The sequence below is a fragment of the Hippocampus guttulatus genome, chromosome 3 (genome assembly GCF_054856545.1).
Source record: "Hippocampus guttulatus isolate MCC_2025c chromosome 3, RoL_Hgut_1.0, whole genome shotgun sequence".
NCBI classification, from domain to species: domain Eukaryota; kingdom Metazoa; phylum Chordata; class Actinopteri; order Syngnathiformes; family Syngnathidae; genus Hippocampus; species Hippocampus guttulatus.
Genome location: NC_141263.1, coordinates 12014086 through 12033897, shown reverse-complemented (window position 1 = coordinate 12033897; position 19812 = coordinate 12014086). Strand labels below are relative to the sequence as shown.

At 40.8% G+C, this 19812-nt stretch overlaps 1 protein-coding gene and 1 long non-coding RNA gene across 2 annotated transcripts; one reads left to right on the top strand and one right to left on the bottom strand.

Annotated features, from left to right (window-relative positions):
• Nucleotides 1-155: 155 nt before the first annotated feature.
• Nucleotides 156-10462, bottom strand: slc24a5 (solute carrier family 24 member 5). Its single transcript, XM_086106798.1, has 9 exons — nt 10187-10462; nt 7479-7658; nt 6105-6188; nt 5903-6006; nt 5702-5802; nt 4548-4834; nt 3355-3561; nt 1703-1804; nt 156-587 (listed from the first exon to the last, which is right to left on the bottom strand). Exons 1-9 carry the CDS (start codon nt 10347-10349, stop codon nt 265-267), a joined length of 1551 nt encoding a protein of 516 aa, XP_085962924.1. The 5' UTR covers nt 10350-10462; the 3' UTR covers nt 156-264.
• On the top strand, nt 3033-19549 carry LOC147207502 (uncharacterized). Its single transcript, XR_015100418.1, has 3 exons — nt 3033-3249; nt 3364-3495; nt 17868-19549. It is a non-coding gene; the product is annotated as an uncharacterized LOC147207502 (long non-coding RNA).
• Nucleotides 19550-19812: the final 263 nt, after the last annotated feature.

Genomic DNA, 19812 nt, shown 5'->3' with positions numbered 1-19812 from the left:
TTTCTGAGGTTTTAAATAAGACATCTCAAAGCTGACTGTACTGGAGAAAGTTTCACATCGTGGTGGGAAACCGATTGAACGTTTACACCAACAAAGTGATCTTTGGTACGTTGACATGTCACCCTCTTCCTGAGACGATACAAAGCGGACCATGCTTCATGGCACAGCAGATTTAATTGTGAGGATGCACGAGTTGAAACATGCTTGGAATATTTTCTCAAGTGTCTTGGTAAACATGGCTTTGGTCCTGGAGAGGGCCATTTCTCAGTCGCTGCACAGTCTTAAAGGATTATTTCCAATAATCCCCAGCTCATATAGGATAGACAGAGTAGCAAAGAGGATGTAGCAAACCAGGGAAACGAGTCCTAATTTCCAATCCAATTTCCACCCATTCACATGGACGGCCACGAAGAGGAAGACGATGGAAAACAAGAGCGTTAAGGATATAAACACCAGCCCAGTGCTGTTAACCTCCACGGGGTTGTTGGTATCCATAAATGCAGTCTGGATGAACCACGGTAAACCCAGACACAGCATGTCGAACACGTTTGAGCCCACAATGTTGGACATGGCCATGTCAGCCTTCCCTGACGGAAAATAATTCAAATATTGCCATTTAATGTCGTAAAACAAAACAGCTTTTGTACTCCTGGTCATATTGCAATAAATACGAGGTATGCCAGAAAAGTTCCAGGATTGGTTTCACAACAGATAAAAGAGTAATTCACTATTTAGTAGGGATTACATTCCAGGGCGATATATACCTTATTTAAATACACCCTAGGCATGACTGCACTTTTTCAGCAATGGATAACCAAAAATATCGTGCAGTGTACCAATCTCTCTGTGAAGCATAAACCGTTTTTAAAAAAATATCGTTTCACTTCATACATCAATAATCATGCCCAAAGATATAGTGTACATTATAAAATGAGCTACAGCCATCGCTTTCTGTCAGTGTAAAAATCTGGATTTAACGGTATTGATGTTTAGAAGAAAAACTAGTGTGAGCTAAATTACTGCTCGTTTTCAATCTTATACATCGGTCAAATTTAGTGTCGAACTGTGTGTGCTAACATCTTGTGGTCGACAGTTGAATTACACCCAAAATAAATTAATGATATACTGTAGTTCTGAGCTGTACAAAAACAATGCGTGAAATCGCGGCACTGCGAACCTGAAACCTGCCATGGAGTGGGGTTTACTTCACACTGGTGCCGAGAGATACAAGTTCAAAATGGACTGTTGACATGCTTCTATTGCAAATGATCTCTCTCCATTAAAATGAAAGGGAATGCAATGCACTCCTTCCAGCCCACTCACCCCCCAACCCCGCCCCACCCTCAGCAACGCCAATACTAACCTGCAAACGTGGAAAATGGTGGTTAGCAAGTCACCGATCTCAAGAGAAAAAAAGCAATGCTTGTATCTCTATAACCTCAAAAGTAAATTTAAGACGCCACTGAATTTCAAATCCAAACTACAAGTTTTCCCCTTCGAAGAAAAATCTGCTCCAACGCTCACCACTTCTAACAAACAGAATGTAGCAAACGCTGCAGAATATCTTTGTAAATGTGCCTGATCATCCGGCCCAGACTGAAAAGGGAACTTTGTAATTTGTATTTTGGTGTGAAATACATCTTTTCTGAAACCAGTTCCAGAAGTTTTTTGACACCTCGTATTGTATCAAGGCTTGTTTTACCTTCTCTGGCCACCATGACACTGGCTACAGTGTCGGGTATACTGGTTCCAGCTGCAAGCAATGTGAGTCCCATTACCGTGTCGGGAATGCCGAGTGTCTCACCTGTTTAAACAAAAAGTAATTACTTCATAACAAATATTGCATACTTTCAAATCATAGTATAGCATATGAAGATAAATGATAAAGTATCAAAACGTTGCTTTTTAAGATGTTTTCTAAGTCTATCGATACTAGTAATGCTAATTCATTGTTAATGTCCTGACTCATGAGACATTCATTATTGTCAAAAGGTCATGTTTTTAATAAATGTAATATGTGAAATCTGTGAGTCTAGTGTTCACACTGACGGTATGCGTCTCAATGCAGAGTTGTAAACATTATGATGGTGCATTTCTCAAGGAATTGAAACTCCAACAACCAAATCTGTGGTTCATTTGAGATTGGTGATCTTTGACAGATTGGTGATTTTTGACTATTCCCAATGTCAAACTCCAAATGTCAAAATAGTCGTACAGTTTGGAAAGTGATAAGATTGAGCGCACATGGGGAAAGTCTGCTGTTGAGCCTTAATGTGGCGAAGCTCGCCTTGTCGAAAACATGAAATAATCTCATGCGTCATCAGAGTTCATGCTACGTGCAATTACAGGAGGTTTGAAGTTCTGCTCTCGAACTCTGTTGAACAACATGATGCATGAAGTTGACTTGACTTTTGATGGCACCGTTCGCCGTCTTGAATATGTTATGTTCTGCATTACTGCTGTTTTGTATGAGCTATCTGAAATGGATTTCAAAGAAAATGGTTTTGACTTGAAATGTTGAACTGCGTTTTATTCAAAGTAGTGAGGAATGGGGTATCCCCCCATATAATTGAAAAATAATCAAGTTTTATTCATTGATTAATTTTCAAATGACACAATTACATGGCACTAAATCAAAGAATTCGCTTTGCTTGGTCCTCGCAACTCCCAGTTCCAAAATCATATTTGCGCCCCTGAATAGAGAATTAACTTCATAAATGCAAATCCTCATGCAGATAGGAATACAGCAATGTGCAGTTTAACATTTAAGGACGAACTTCAAAATGAGACAATGTGATGCCACTGTACGAATCCGATCCACAAGGAAACAATCCCACTCTCCAGGCTATATCTCTACACCCTTGGTCTCATGTCGACTCTTTCACAAGACTCCTCCCATGAGATTCAATCTGACAACTGTGGGATAATAATCTCATTATATACTTCAGTACAACTAGCCCGTCACATGATGAGACCCCCAGCCTGCTCTCAGTTGTAACTAAAGCCGTTCTGGGAGCTGTGCCCGTGGGGGGAGCTCTACGTGGTACACCAAGTGTTCACATGACTGGTCCCTGAGGTGCGGGGGGGGGGACTGTAATCCTGCAGTGGCGGCATCAGCACATGCTCGTTAGAGCTGCAGTCCCAGACTGCACCCCGCGCCCCCTCCGCATTCTCCCCCCCAGCCCAAACACACTCACAGTCATCTGTCCAGGACCGAGGCATCTCAGGAATTAAGCAGCAGACCAACATGTGAGTCTCCTCTGACGTTTTCCTCACAAATTCCAAACACTGTGATCCGTAATTTACACTACAAAGTGTGCATTCTAATTTAAAACTCACGAGTGAACTTCTTACCAACAACAGTGACCATCCACACCAGGATGTAAGTGAAACCTGAGATCCAGACTGCGGACATGAAGAAGGTGATGACGAACCATTGCTTCCAGAACCGCCTTCTGCAGTCAGGGACGGTGAGGAAAAGCAGGACGATGATCGGTAGGGACAGAACCCAGAGGATCCGTTTCAAATCGCTCTCGGGCACAGTGAACACACCTTTATGCTCTGTCGATAGATTAGAATTAGGCTAAAGTCAAGTGAATTCAGGGAGTTGTTTCAAAATACATTACGCATGTTTAAAGATAGTTGTTGAAAACATGAAAAGAGTGAAAACTATACGTATTAGAGTGAGAACTACACGTATTTTAGTACCGAATTATAGAGATATAGTATTGAAATGTTTTTAGTTTCCCTGATTTTTTTTCTGTGGAGGCGTGGCTAAAACTGGGTCCTCCCCCACAGTATGATTTGAAATGACTTGAATAGCAGCGGTTGTCCAGCACTCACTTGTAGATAGCAACCTATGCCCACACCCCAAAAATACATCTTCCCTTTGGAAAGTCCCCAGGAATGCCCAATTTAGAGTGCCTCGTTGCCTGCCGTGAGTGTGCAGGAGATCTTGGGATTTAAAAATAAATAACAACTGCCAGCGTGCCGACGTGGCGTGGGAAAAGCCCTGCAGGAATATACTTTGCATAAGAGCCACCAGAGGCTTTTGAGCGGATACATTTTTCATGGCTCACACATGTAATTATGTTAGAAATACATTTTTCTCGGACACGCCGCCCTAGCATTTGACTGTGGACACGAGGACTTTTTTTTTCATTTTGAAGCCTCATTTTAAACTCTTTTTGATCAGACAAAATTGTTAGGGTTGTGACAAATAGTCTTCAGTGCCGTGTCAAATTCAGAAAATTGATATTTTCACTTTTCAGAGACTTTTGCTGTCGTGCTTCAATAAGATTGTATGTTGTAGCGAGGAACTGGTTGGCCTAAATTTGAATTGGACCACAGCATCTTGTTTCTTGCGGGGTTTTGCTTAGCAAAGTCTATGAGATTTTGAATGTGTCTTGCAGTGAGGACTGAAACTTTCCTCTTATCTCCACACATCTGTGGAGCTCAGCCACAGTGAGATCTTGTTCTCAGTTCCAAAGCCTCGTCACATCTGATTGTTAAACGTTAGTAACAGTTGTGATTGTGTCACAGCTTACCATCAGGAATTTCATTGAGGCCATGCAAGCTAAGGGACAGATGGGAATATCCCGAGTCATCCTGGAAGATTCCACTGTCCGTCCTGGAGCGGCTGTGGATTCGCAGGCTTGTGTCGTCGTGCCAGAGGCCCATCAAGGGTCTCGTTTCGCTTTTCTCCCCAGAGCCTTTACCCAGGCAGGTGCAGCAAGGACTGATCTTCCTCAGGACAAACTCACTGATACGGAGGTCAAAGCATAGGACGACAATGTAGATTCCGTAGACCAGGAGGAGACAGGCCGCGTCGTACCTGAAAAGGAAGATGTATGCGTGATATTTGCCCATGGCAGAGTTCTGCTCGTGGTTAAACTTCTTGTGTCTGACAGGTTGTTGTTCTATAAACAAGTTAAGACTGAATTCGCCGCACTTCTGCTTGTACCCAGGTCAGAGGCCGTGTTCCCTAGCATATTTGCGAATACTGGATTTTTTTTTTATTCACTTATAAGCACCCTGCCAAATAGAAATGAATTGCTTTGGCGCCATTTTGTAGTCTGTTGGAGTGAAAGAACTACAGTATGTTGAAGTAGTGAGGGAGGACCTTAATTTAGTCAGTCCACAGCCCAGTGTAATAAAAAAAAAAAGTAGTGCTTGTGGCACCTATCGGCCATTCTAAACCTTTTTGGGCGGGTATCAATTATTCACAAATTTTCCACATTAGTGGAGCTCCGACCTCCCGCAGATAGCGAGGGAACCCTACTCCACACACTGCTTGCGGTAGGTTTTCTTCCATTGATGTTCCTTCCTTCGCAATTGTTGAATCACGTTCGGGCTGTACATCTCGCATTGCCCTTAATCCGATGATTTATTGATCTCTAGTTAACAAATGTTTAAACCTTGGTAGGGGTCAAGACCCTCAAAATCCTCCTTGTTTATGAGTAAGAGTTCAAATCTTATCATCTCTGAATCTTGACTCATATCTTGATCAGAGAAACACAAATGATATGCATGAAATCCTTCCATAAAGGAGACATTTATTACATCGTGCTATCACTGTCATAAACGTCTGTGATGTCTTTTCGGTACTGTTTTTGTTCTTGCTGTCACGAGACATAATCAACAGCTGCTGTGTTTTACAAGCACCTCAAGATCGCATTCTCCTATGGTCATGCTCACTCACCAGTACACCTTGTTATCAGAAATGATGGCAATAACGGCGGCGACACTGATGCCGTACGCCAAGCAATCCCTGAACAATGGCCAGCAGGTGAGACGTCCTGCCTGGAACAACAAAAACAACATTTACAACTTCCATAAAGATCACACTTTTACAGTAGCAACTTAAATAGGTCAATGTGTGGATGTACTGGAAAATCTGTACCATAGAGGCCAAAAGTCCACATGCAGCACAGATGCCCAAGAGGTTGTACACAGCTGAGCCCACTATGGTGCTGACCCCAATGTCCCCCTTTGTCACAAAAACACCTGACACACATTGAAAAAACAAACAAACAAACAAAAAAAATGGATGTTAGTTGATGGAATGTAGTGAAAATGACAATCATCCCTATCACAATGTTTACCCAGAAAGGCTGTGACCAGCTCAGGTGCAGAACTCCCAGCGGCCATGAATGTAGCACCAGCGACATCTTGAGACAGTCCCAAACCTGAAACATAATAGAATCTTGGAACCAATAAAAGCATAAAAGAAGAAAGTATATATCCATCCATCCATTTTCCGAACCGCTTAATCCTCACTAGGGTCGCGGGGGGTGCTGGAGCCTATCCCAGCCGTCTTCGGGCAGTAGGCGGGGGACACCCTGAACCAGTTGCCAGCCAATCGCAGGGCACACAGAGACGAACAACCATGCACGCGCACACTCACACCTAGGGACAATTTAGAGTGTTCAATCAGCCTGCCATGCATGTTTTTGGAACGTGGGAGGAAACCGGAGCACCCGGAGAAAACCCACACAGGCCCGGGGAGAACATGCAAACTCCACACAGGGAGGCCGGAGCTGGTATTGAACCCGGTACCTCTGCACTGTGAAGCCGACGTGCTAACCACTGGACTACCGGGCCGCCTAGAAAGTATATATTGATTGTTTAAAAACCAAAAATTTGGGACTATTCTCTTTTGCCAAGGAATTGTGAAAGTGAGTTGAGGAGCTTCATTTAGACAAAAGCAAGTGAAGAGACTTTCAGGGTTTGGTCAATATCAAACTCAAATAGCAGGGGCTCATTGTTCTATAGTGAGCGCTGTTGTTTTCTGTCTACATTTGCTGCTGTACCATTTGTGTTCAATCCTTTGCTTAAAAGAAGTCAATCACTGCAGCATCGATGCTATTTACAGTTTGCAATACGCTAGTCGACTGAAAGGATAAGCTATGTCGTAGTTTTGAATAACACAAGACGGAATTCTTTTTACGTTTAGTTTGACAGTTGACTTTGACCTGTTATCTTATCAAACAAGGAAGTATAATTCCTGCACAAGGACATGAGCAATGCCTTTCAACATAATTACATGTTTTATGTTGTAATTAAATAGGCATGTATAATTTTTTTCAAGAACAATCATAATCGAAGCACAATTCATAATGTGGCCTTAAAATACACATTCACATACAAGAAAAATGACATGGACATGAAGACAGTGCTAACTCAACGACTATGATGGATTTTTCATGAGTTGAGTTTGACCACTTTGTGGTATGCTTCCCACTTTGTAGGAACGCTTTAATGAATGCCTTTTCTGTAAGGTCCAGTTTGTTGTAGAACTTGCACAGAAATCTGACCTCAGCCCCAGAACCCCTAGAATGAACTACTAGAAGAATGGAGGAATGACAGTGAGCCAGCAGGCCCTTTCTCAGGTTTAACATTGGTGACTTTACCTCCCGGATAAATTCCCACCCGCACACGAGTTAGACATTCTACTAAAGTATTTAACACCAACTTACGCTCACTGATGACTTCTAAGGATGGGAGGAAGTAGTCATCACAGACTATCGCAACGGCCAAGAGCATGTAGAAAATGAGCAAGAAGTAGATGACGAGGCCTCCATCCTTCCTCTCCTGCACGGTGAAGAAGCCATCAGGGAATTCCGACGAGTGAGGTGCGATACACTCTGTCTCATTCTCTGAAATGGAGATGTAGTCATATTGGGACCCCATTACATTCCATTTTTGCACATCTTTATTAAAATACCATTAGAGGGCACAGTAGTTGTAATGCGTTGGGAAACGGGAAACTAGTGGTTAGCATATCTGCCGCACAGTTCCAAGGGTCTGGTTTTGAATACCATATGTAGTTTTCCTCTGTGGACTTTGCATGTTCTCCCTGTGCTTCTGGGTTTCTCCCACATTCCAAATTAATGCATGTTATCCAAGTTCAAGACAATTGATGAAAGTTGTTCACTGGTCCGAATGTGTTTGGGATTGATCGTTTGTCTTATACAGTGTGTGCAATGTGATTGGTTGGCAACCAGCACAGTCCAGGGTGTACCACAACTCGTCCAGTCAGCTTGGATAGGCACAGTGTTTTTCCTTTTACAGAAACCATTTAAAATTTTAAAATATATTTTAAAATATTTCGAAAAAATTGGGTACATCCATGGGTGACGAACCGTGAGTAGGTGGGAGTCCACTGCATTTGTTTTCAATTCAGTGATCCTTTTATGTACCACTAGAGGGCGCCCATATGACAATTTGAGAATCACTATGACCATTCGAACTGCATCTGATTCACGTACTTACGTATATGATAGGCTAACAATGGCACTTGCTCGCCGTAGTGAGAATTGAACTACCGGCAGCCATCTTCCTAGGCGCACCTATCTCAAATTCATTGACTTCTCAACGGTGGTTTCACATTATTTTCTGTCTCTATGGCAAAAAGGCTACAAGGTACTCCAAAAAATGTATTGGCATCATTTTATCAAAACGATTAACAATGACTTGAAAGGAAAGCCCATTATGACAATATTCGCTGTGAAATGTAAACCGAGCCTCTGTCAGTCACAATTCATGATACTGAGGTAAAATTATCTGACTGTCTGACACAAACAGTGAAGTTCGGTCTTTGAAAGGCTCTTATTATGCCATACAGGAGTTGTGGCATAAAACATGCTCCATGAACAGTGTTTTCAGCCAAAAACCAAACAGAAGTTCTCAGTAACAGTGGCAACATAAGATGGCTGCCCTCTGTCTTCAGTCGCAAGGGGCCAATTGTTATTCCATAAATCGGTGATCTGAATATAAATTGAGGTTACGAGAGCTGTAAAAGGTGGTGTTTGTATGCAGTCAATCACACCCATGATATTCTTAACATACTCAATTCACTTTTTTTCCATTATCAAAGCATTGTTCTTTTATTATTTACAAGTTGCTTTCGAGTTATTATTCTGACTGGTGGCGGAGGCCAGTAAACGTCAAACTTGCCACAACAAATTCTCAACTAAATCATTGTTCAGTCTTAAATTGTAATTTCATGGCTTTCCACGCCAATGAGATGTGGGCATTAGTGAGTCAAGCACTGCCACTGTTTGAAGTGCAAAATCAGGCGAAACATTTATAATGAAGCGTTTAATTGCTTGAACATTACATCGGCCTAATGCCTACCAACATCACAATGGAAGCTAGTGTCGCTAACAGAACTGCACTGGTGAATATCAAAATACAAATACTTTGATACTTAATCAGATTTTGTCAGGCATGTGGTTGGAGAGCTATGCCGGTTCATGACAGAGGGAAAGTAAGAGTTTTTCTTCCCAAGTGCCACGCTATGAAAACACGTTTTGTTTGGACACGAATACAGTAGTTCTCAAACTTTTTACATCAAGCACCCCTTCAAAAGATACTTCCCCAAATAAATACGAATTGTACTTATTGTAAGCCATAGGAGCATTGCAACATTAATATGTTGAACTTGATGACTGTGCTTAAATATGGGAAAATGTATCTTTTACCCCTTTGATTCCATATTAAAATCAGTGGGCTACCACCAATGATACTGATATCACACTTATAGAATCACTGCACTAATCCATTGATTCGCAAAGTGTCACATGAGTATATAGGCTCCCTTCTACTGGTACATGAAAAAAATAATTGAATTAAAAATTCTCACTCTGCTCAATGTCACAGTGGCCTACACTTATTATTATTACCATAATTGTGTTATGTACAGTTCAGTTATGTTTAACTTCACTTAAGTCATTCATTATTTAAAAGTATATTTGACTTACATTTATACAATATTAAAGTTTAAAATTTAAATTGTGCTTACAGGTGCTTAAAACATTATACTTGTATACGAACAATAAATCGCCACTACTTAGGAATAAATAAAACCCGTGTTTCATTTTTTTTGAAGGCTTGGGCCCACGACGCCAATGTATCTGAATGTCGGGCATGGCCGTAGGTACTTGAAGTCTTTATGCAGGTGGTACTTGTAAAAAGTATGACAAGCACTGCACTAATCCGTAGTAAAAATTTAATTTTACTTTGGTACTTCTTTCATTTTATTTGAGAAAAATAGTTGAATCAATAGTTGTACTATATTACCAGTCCCTTTTTCATGTGTCTGTACTTTTTGCAGTAAATACAGCGGGTGAGTACTTTAGCCACCTTGGTATGACTATTCAACGTGTAAATGTGCTTTACTTACCAAGTGCACGGCGCACCCTTATCGTGTGGCTCCAGTCAGTTGTATTGGCTGTGAATGACACAAGCTGAACGCTGCAATACAAGAACAGGACAAACCCTAAAAAATAAGGTATAAAATCTTTTCTCTTCTTGCTCTGACGAGCTGCGACTTTATTCGTGGCCATTTGAGTTAAAAAAGACGAAGAGGAATCCAAGAAGTCATATAGGCTTATGAAGTGTGCTGTATAAGAACTACAACACTACAAGCTGAGAAGTGAGTGAGGGAAAGAAAGAGAGTGTTTGAGGGGAAAAGCATCTTTTAAGGTCTACTTTGTTAAGAATGGGGGATCACGAGTTGTGAGTCATTCCAGTTGAGCAGACTGCAGCCCGGGGCGGTGGGGAGTGTGTGCAATCAGGATTAAGTGTACAAAATGTAATTACAATCAAAACATTGGTACAAGTAAATCAGATTTACTAATAAGTGAAACAACCATGCAAAACATACAGTAACTCACATAGTAGGGCTGAATGATTTTGAAAAATAATTATTGCATTTGCCTTTGTTTGTGATTGAAAATGTTTTTAAAAGGTCCTATTCCCATGTAGGGGTTTTTTTTTTTAACAAATCAGATTTCTGATACATTTTTGGTCTTATAGGTTAGCCTTATGCTAAAATGCAGGAAAATGAACCATGAATAAATATGAAAGACAGTTTGTTTTTCGATATCATTTTTTTATCATTTGTTAACTTACTTATCATTTTGACTTGCAGACTGGCAGTCTTGTAAGTAGTTACTATACACAATTTCACCAAATTATGTCAAAGAAGTGCAGTGTAAACATAAGTCAGTAAATCATAAATCAGATTCCAACAATAATGCAAACAAATCTGTGGCTTTACAAATGTAATTTTTCATGATCCCTGAAACAATGACATGTAGACACGCACTACCCAAAGTGTACCTGTGGTAGTCAGAAGAGAAAATATATCTGGTTTATAAGGAAAAGTTGCTTTCAAACACATTTTAGTTACACTGGTTGTATTAAAGCAAGTGTGCAGACCTACTTGCACCTTCTTGGCCAGAAGGAAGTGCAGCATCGTTGGAACTCGTCTTGGCCAATTCAACACGATATTGTCTTCACAAAATTCTGAGAGATCTGAGTCAGTCTCACCGTTTTGGTGGAACTGGTTGTACTAAAGCAAGCTTATAACAGCTCGCGGGACCTATCTGTCGGAGACTCCATGGCACGGAACATGCGGTATTGTTTTAGCCAGATTCTGACAAATCTGAGCCCAGTCTCGCCATTTCCCAGGAGGGGCCATTCCCCCAATCTTGACGGAAGGTTCATCAATCAGTCACTGACAAATGTCTCTTTTGTTGACCTCTTCTTGGGGGAACGGCCTTGCTCGAATAGCGCTTGTGAAATCCACTGTATAGCAAAGCAATTGAAATAGGAACAAATACGAGAGCAAGATACAAAGTAAATGTTCTGTACTCACACACAAAATTGCAGTGGGTTAATAAAATAATGCATGCAATACAATATAGTGCCTGTGTAAACCCAAAAATTAAATCACAAAGCATATATCACCTCAATGCATGAAAATAAATAAAACTACTGATTGGCTTTTGCAGGGCTTCTGGGTGTCACTAAAAAGCATTAAATGGTCACTAAATGGATTCTGTGAAAATAATGGCCTTATATGGCATTAAAATGCACCAAAGCCGTTTCTAAGATACCAGTATCCCGCCCTCTCCTCCCCCCCCACACACAGCATCAACATTCACGTGTTGAAAGGCCAACTCTCCTCTGTCCGCTGGGAGGCACTGTTGCTATCTCTATTGAACGGAACGACCTATCTCCTGTTTTTCATTTCAAACTTGTGAAAGTGACAAGAGCCTTTATCTCAGCGGTCTCAAACTCAGGTCCTGGAGGGCCGCTGTCCTGCATGTTTTCCAAGTCTCCCTGTTGCAACACACCTGATTCAAATGATCAGATCATCAGCAAGCTCTGCGGAAGCCTGACATTGAACCTGTTCATTTGAATCAGGTGTGTTGCAACAGGTAGACTTGGAAAACATGCAGGACAGCGGCCCTTCAGGACCAGAGTTTGAGACCCCTGCTTAATCTGATCATTTCGTATGCGTTTATTTCACACAACCCGGGAACCTAAATACGACTTTCCTCAAACACAATTCCAAAATTCCCATATGGAGTCATGATAAATGCACACACACACACACACACACACACACACACACACACACACACACACACACACACACACACACAACATTAAAAAACATTTGAAAGTCAATCAATGAATCAAACTTTATTTATATTGCACTTTTCATACATAAAAATGCAACTCAAGATGCTGTGCAATCAAAACTTCAAGGTTAAAACGTAAAAAGAGGACTCCCCGAACATACACAAATATTTGTCCCCACAATCATACCTATGCTGGCTCACACACACACACACACACACCAGTGATGTGTTCCTCGAGCCGGTCCTCGAGGTCAAGGACCGGCTCGAGGACCGAAGGGCGGTCCTTGGTCCTCGGCCTTGGCCTCGGAGTCAAGTCCTTGGTCTTGGCCTTGGGTTGCCATTCATCGGATACAACGAGGGATTAGAGCCCCGAATCCTTCGTCCACAGGTATAAAGTGGGCCAGAGGGCGGCAAAAATCACATAGAAATCAAACAAAATCCATCCAGGTAAACCCACGTTGATAACTTTGTCTGGCGCTTTAGGAGGGGCGGGGCTGTCACTGACAGTCAGTACAACGTGTAAAGAGCGACATCACAGTTAGTTTCAATCACGGTTCGTTCCGTTCGTGATCGGCAGTTCAAATAGCGTGTAAAGCCTTTCTGTAACAGTGGTGTCTTTTATTGAGTTATTTTTGCACAGTCGTCACGTTTGTGCGGTCGCACTAGAATGTTTATTTGAACCAAGTAATTTGCGTTACAGCTGGAGTCAATAATGTCGGCACTTCACTTCCGGGTTTGGCCGTTGGGATTTGGAGTCCTTTTGCTCGATTCCAGTTATGTTTGCTGAATGCTTTCTCATGTTTGGAATAATGAATATTGATAATACATAGTTTAAAATCATGGTTGATTTAATTATTTTTTATTATTATTGTGAAGTTGAAGGTATTAAATTAATTAATGTAGTATTAGTGGGAGTGGTAATAATAGTAGTACTCAAGAGAATGTTTAGAGATTCAGCCATCTCGTTACCTCTGCGTCCCGCGTCCTAGACGCATAATTTTCCCACGGGGCGCACAGTTCCAAATAATGTGCGTTTTTGGGACGCAAGGAAATTTCTCAGTCAAAACAAATAAGATAAGAAAAGATAAGAAAACCTTTATTAGTCTCGCAATGGAGAAATTCCCGATTCACAGCAGCAAAGTTATGAAAGGAAGAAGTAGAACAACAAAATATAGGAGCTGCTGGAAAGGCAGCCACTCACGCGGCGCCATTTTGAAGTCAATATAACAAAAATAACACAACACAACACATAGGACACAGCCAGTCGTGCAATCTTCACCACGTTTCTGCATACACTTTGTTGTCTGAAGCAGTTATAGATGAAAGAGGAGAGGATCAAAGTGTCCTTTCACCAGTGGATCAGAGACGTCATGCATAAACAAACAAAAAAAAAACTACGGCAAGCCTGAGGATTTCACGGTAACAATCGTTACCGGTAGCATGTCGTTTCCGTGGTGTCATTTTAACGGTACCGAAAAATATTTTAACCATAAAAGTCACCGCATACGAGTTGACTGTGTGATCAACGCGATTTCACTGTGCCTGTATGTGTGTTTGTGGTGTGGTGTGTGAGTGTCTTTCTTTTAATTTACTTTCGTTTTGTTTTTCTTTTCAGTGTTGGGGGGGGGGGGGTGCAACAGATAACGTTATGTGCGCATGCGGGTTGCTACCCAGTCAGCAAAGGCATCTGGCCCGGATTCGGCATGAAGTTGGCACAGCTGGCCTTGAGTCGGCACTGGCATAATGCATGTGGGCCGAACACGGCCCAGGGGTGGCAAAGGAGGCACTGGCTTGACTCTGGCAAACCAGATGAGGGCCAGTTGTGGAGTGAAGTATTTGGGCCAGAAATCAATTTACCACTCCGGCCCGTATATGGCCAGCCAGTACTAAGCCACCCTTAAATGCAGTTTCAGATTTATTTTTTCAACACACGGCCTTGTTTTACAACTGCACACCGATGCGGAATTCCATTCATCACACACACACACACACACACACACGCACACACACATGCGCGAGGTTCAATCAGGCCCGCAGGATAATTTAAAAATGAAAAAAATGCATAAAAGACACAGAATTAATATTTTTAATAAGGTGCAATTCATTGAGTATCCGTTAGGGGACACTGTTTTGACCAGAGAAGAAGACAACAGCAGCCTCAGTCCGTCACTGAGACAGACCCATGACAGCAGACGCGATCAACAGAACTCTCACATTTACACATTTAATAGCACTCTCCTTAGTTTGTAAGGTGTAGGCAGGGATTACATTTAGATTTTATATGCACGTGTAAATGGTTTAAAACTTATTTTCTTTATAAATCTTGTTTAATCATAAAGTGCATTGCTATATTTTTCAATACCAATTACTTGTTAAAGTTTGTACAATCAATGGGATCAGTTGCAATGCATATATGTGAATGATAAAAGTAAATTGCACATTTGTTGAAGGAAATGTAAGGTGCTTCAGGAAATGTTATGTAAAAGATACGTTCATTAAATTTCAACATTTTCCAAATGTTCTTGTGCTTCTTTATACCAAAACAAAGGAAAGACATTTTGTTTGGTTGTTTATAGCAAAGTATGGTATAATTTTAATGGTCCGGCCCACTTGACATCTACCGAGGCTGTATGTGGCCCACCATGTGAAATGAGTTTGACACTGGTGATGTATAGTAAGGCGTTTTTAGCCGAAAAAAACGACCATGTATAGTAATGCGTCTTTAGCCGAAAAACCCCCCGACCATGTATAGTAAGGCGTTTTTAGCCCAAAAAAAACGACCATGTATAGTAAGCCATTTTTGGACGAAAATTTTAGCCGAATAAAACGACCATGTATAGTAAGGCGTTTTTAGCCGGAAAAAAAAGGCCATGTATAGTAAGGCGTTTTTGGAGGAAATTTTTAGCCAAAAAAACGACCATGTATAGTAAGGCGTTTTTAACTGAAAAAAACTACCATGTATAGTAAGGCGTTTTTAGCCGAAAAAAACGACCATGTATAGTAGGGCGTTTTTAGCCCAAAAAAAAACGATCATGTATAGTCAAGCGTTTTTAGCCGGAAAAAAAAACGACCATGTATAGTTTTTCGGCCAAAAATGCTTACTATACATGGTCGTTTTTTTGGGGCTAAAAATGCCTTACTATACATGGTCGTTTTTTTCCCTCTAAAAACGCCGTGCTATATATACATGGTCGTTTTTTTCGGCTAAAAACGCCTTAATGTACATGGTCGTTTTTTTTCCGCTAAAAACGCCGTGCGATACATGGTCGTTTTTTTCGGCTAAAAACGCCTTACTGTACATGGTCGTTTTTTTCCCGCTAAAAACGCCGTGCGATACATGGTCATTTTTTTTCGGCCAAAAATGTCTTAATATACATGGTCGTTTTTTTTCGGCTAAAAACGCCTTACTATACATGGTGGGGGGGTTTTCGGCCAAAAATGCCTTACTATACATGGTCGTTTTTTTTCCGGCTAAAAGCGCCGTGCCCTACATGGTCGTTTTTTAAGGCTAAAAACGCCTTACTATACATGGTCGTTTTTTTTTTTTCAGCCAAAATCGCCTTATTATACATGGTCGTTTTTTTCGGCTAAAAACGCCTTACTATACATGGTCGTTTTTTTGGGCCAAAAACGCCATGCTATACATGGTCGTTTTTTTCAGCTAAAAAAGCCTTACTATACATGGTCGGTTTTTTTCGGCCAAAAATGCCTTACTATACATGGTCGTATTTTTGGGGCTAAAAATGCCTTACTATACATGGTCGTTTTTTTTTTCGGCTAAAAGCGCCGTGCCCTACATGGTCGTTTTTTAAGGCTAAAAACGCCTTACTATACATGGTCGTTTTTTTTTTCAGCCAAAAATGCCTTACTATAGATGGTCTTTTTTTTCGGCTAAAAACGCCTTACTATATACATGGTCGTTTTTTTTCAGCCAAAAATGCCTTACTATACATGGTCATTTATTTTCGGCCAAAAATGCCTTACTATAACTGGTCGTTTTTTTGGGGCTAAAAATGCCTTACTATACATGGTCGTTTTTTTTCGGCTAAAAGCGCCGTGCTCTACATGGTCGTTTTTTAAGGCTAAAAACGCCTTACTATACATGGTCGTTTTTTTTTCGACCAAAAATGCCTTACTATACATGGTCGTTTTTTTCGGCTAAAAGCGCCGTGCTCTACATGGTCGTTTTTTAAGGCTAAAAACGCCTTACTATACATGGTCGTTTTTTTTTTCGACCAAAAATGCCTTACTATACATGGTCGTTTTTTTTTCGGCTAAAAGCGCCGTGCTCTACATGGACGTTTTTTAAGGCTAAAAACGCCTTACTATACATGGTCGTTTTTTTGGCCAAAAACGCCGTGCTATATATACATGGTCGTTTTTTTCGGCTAAAAATGCCTTACTATACATGGTCGGTTTTTTTCGGCTAAAAGCGCCTTGCGATACATGGTCGGGTTTTTTTTTGGCCAAAATCGCCTTATTATACATGGTTGTTTTTTTCGGCTAAAAACACCTTACTATACATGGTAGTTTTTTTTGGGCAAAAACGCCGTGCTATACATGGTCGTTTTTTTTGGGCAAAAACGCCGTGCTATACATGGTCGTTTTTTTCGGCTAAAAATGCCTTACTATACATGGTCGTTTTTTTTCGGCCAAAAATGCCTTACTATATACATGGTCATTTTTTTTCGGCCAAAAATGCCTTACTATACATGGTCGTTTTTTTTCGGCTAAAAACACCGTGCTATGCATGGTCATTTTTTTCGGGTAAAAACGGCTGACTATACATGGAAGTTTTTTTGGGCTAAGAATGACTTCCTATACATGGTCGTTTTTTTTGGGGCTAAAAATGCCTTACTATACATGGTCGTTTTTTTTCGGCTAAAAGCGCCGTGCTCTACATGGTCGTTTCTTAAGGCTAAAAACGCCTTACTATGCATGGTCGCTTTTTTTTTCGGCCAAAAATGCCTTACTATACATGGTCGTTTTCTTTTCCAGCCAAAATCGCCTTATTATACATGGTCGTTTTTTTCGGCTAAAAACGCCTTACTATACATGGTCGTTTTTTTGGGCCAAAAACGCCGTGCTATACATGCTCGTTTTTTTGGGTTGAAAACGCCTTACTATACATGGTCGTTTTTTTGGGCTAAAAACGCCTTACTATACATGGTCGTTTTTTTTCGGCCAAAAATGCCTTACTATAAGTGGTCGTTTTTTTCGGCCAAAAATGCCTTACTATACATGGTCGTTTTTTTTGGCCAAAAACGCCATGCTATACATGGTCGTTTTATTTTGGCTAAAAATGCCTTACTATACATGGTAAAGTATACAAAGTTTGGCACCCAATGACAACAACCCTTCCACTTGAATTGGTAGAAATGTCCTGTTGTGATTGAGATGGTCAGATGACATATCCCCTTTCTTCGACAGGAACTGGTGGAGAAGATCGAAGCCAAGAAAGCCGCACAAGAGCAAGAAATGACAACACAGGGAGAATTAAGAGCATCATGACTTTTAATGTGTTGTGTTGATCCTTTATTTTTTTTTAATTAAAAAAAAAAAAAAGGTGTTTAATGCTTTCATTTATACGTTTGAGTGTGACACTCGGTTGGCTCCGTGGCCTACTGGTTAGTGCATTGGAGTGCGAACGCAGAGGTCCAGGGTTCAAATCCAGCTCCGGCCTGTCGTGCTTGCATGTTCTCTTCTTGCTGGCATGGGTGTTGTCAGTCCACCCTCCCATCCATTTTCTCATCCCCTTGTCCTCACAAGGGTCGGGGTCGGGGTCGGGGGGGGGGGTGTGCTGGAGCCTCCCCCGGCTGTTTTCGGGCCATCGGCAGAGGGGAGGGGGCACCCTCACCCGGCTGACAGTCAATCAAGAAAACCATTTGCACCGTTTTTTTCCGGCTAAAAACGCCTTACTATACATGGTTGTTTTTTTCGGCTAAAAACGCCTTACTATACATGGCCGATTTTTTCGGCTAAAAACGCCTTACTATACATGGTCGTTTTTTTTGGCTAAAAATGCCTTGGGCTAAAAATGTCGTTTTTTTTTCGGCCCAAATCGCCTTATTATACATGGTCGTTTTTTTCGGCTAAAAACGCCGTGTTGACACATTTGTTTGTTTGCAATCAGTGTGCGTGTGTGTATGTTTTTTAAAATGTAGAAAAATCCAAACCGTAATATTAGATTTCTAACTTCCTGTTTTGTTGTTATACATCGTCGTTTTTTTGGCTTAAAACGCCTTACTATCCATGGTCTTTTTTTTCGGCTCAAAATGCCTTACTATACATGGTGGTTTTTTTCGGCTAAAAACACCTTGCTATACATGGTCGTTTTATTTTTTTTGTTAAAACGCCTTACTATTCATGGTCGTTTTTTTCGGCTCAAAACACCTTACTATTCATGGTCGCTTTTTTCGTCGAAAAACGCCTTACTACACATGGTCGTTTTTTTCATCTAAAAACGCCTTACTATACATGGTTATGATTTTTGGCTAAAAACGGCTGATTATATACATCAGTGGTGTCAAACATACGGCCCGCGGGCCGGAACCGGCCCGCAAGGAGGTTTGATCAGGCCCGCAGGATCATTTAAAAGTGAAAAAATGCATAAAAGACACGGAATGAATATTTTTAATGATGTGCAATTCATGAAATATCCGCTAGGGGGACACACTGTTTTGATCAGAGAAAAAGACAACCTTGTTTTGATCAGAGAAGAAGACAATACCAGCCTCAGTCTGTCACTGAGACAGACCCAACACAGCAGACGCTATCAAGGATATGTGAATACTTTATTCTTTACACATATTATAGCACTCTCCTTAGTTTGTAAGGTGTAGGCAGGGATTACATTTAGAATTTATATGCTCGTGTAAATGGTTTTAAAAATTCCTTTCTTTATAAATCTTGTTTAATCTTAAAAGTGCATTACTATATTTTTCAATAGCAATTACTTGTTAAGGTTTGGTGCCTTTGTACATTCAATGGGATCAGCTGCAATGCATATATGTGAATGATAAAAGTAAATTGCATATTTGTCTAAGGAAATCTAAGGTCCTTCATGTAATGTTTTGTAAAAAATATATTCATTAAATTTCAACATTTTCCTAGGATTCTTGTGCTTCTTTAGACCAAAACAAAAGGATATACATATTATTTTGGTTATTTACAGCAGAGTATGGTGTCATTTTTAATGGTCCGGCCCACTTGACATCTACCGAGGCTATATGCGGCCCACAATGTGAAATGAGTTTGACACCCCTGATATACATGGTACTTTTTGTTCGGCTAAAAACGCCTTACTCTATACTAGTGGTCCTCAACTAGAAAGGCTGTAGGTCCACTTTTTTTTTTTTTTTTTTTTTTTAGAAGA

Coding starts and splice junctions, on each gene's coding strand:
- slc24a5 (XM_086106798.1), bottom strand. CDS start 10,349: ATGGCCACGAATAAAGTCGCAGCTCGTCAGAGCAAGAAGAGAAAAGAT. Junction 7,659..10,186: donor AAGGGTGCGCCGTGCACTTG/GTAAGTAAAGCA, acceptor TCTCCATTTCAG/AGAATGAGACAGAGTGTATC. Junction 4,835..5,701: donor TCTGATAACAAGGTGTACTG/GTGAGTGAGCAT, acceptor CTTCCTTTTCAG/GTACGACGCGGCCTGTCTCC.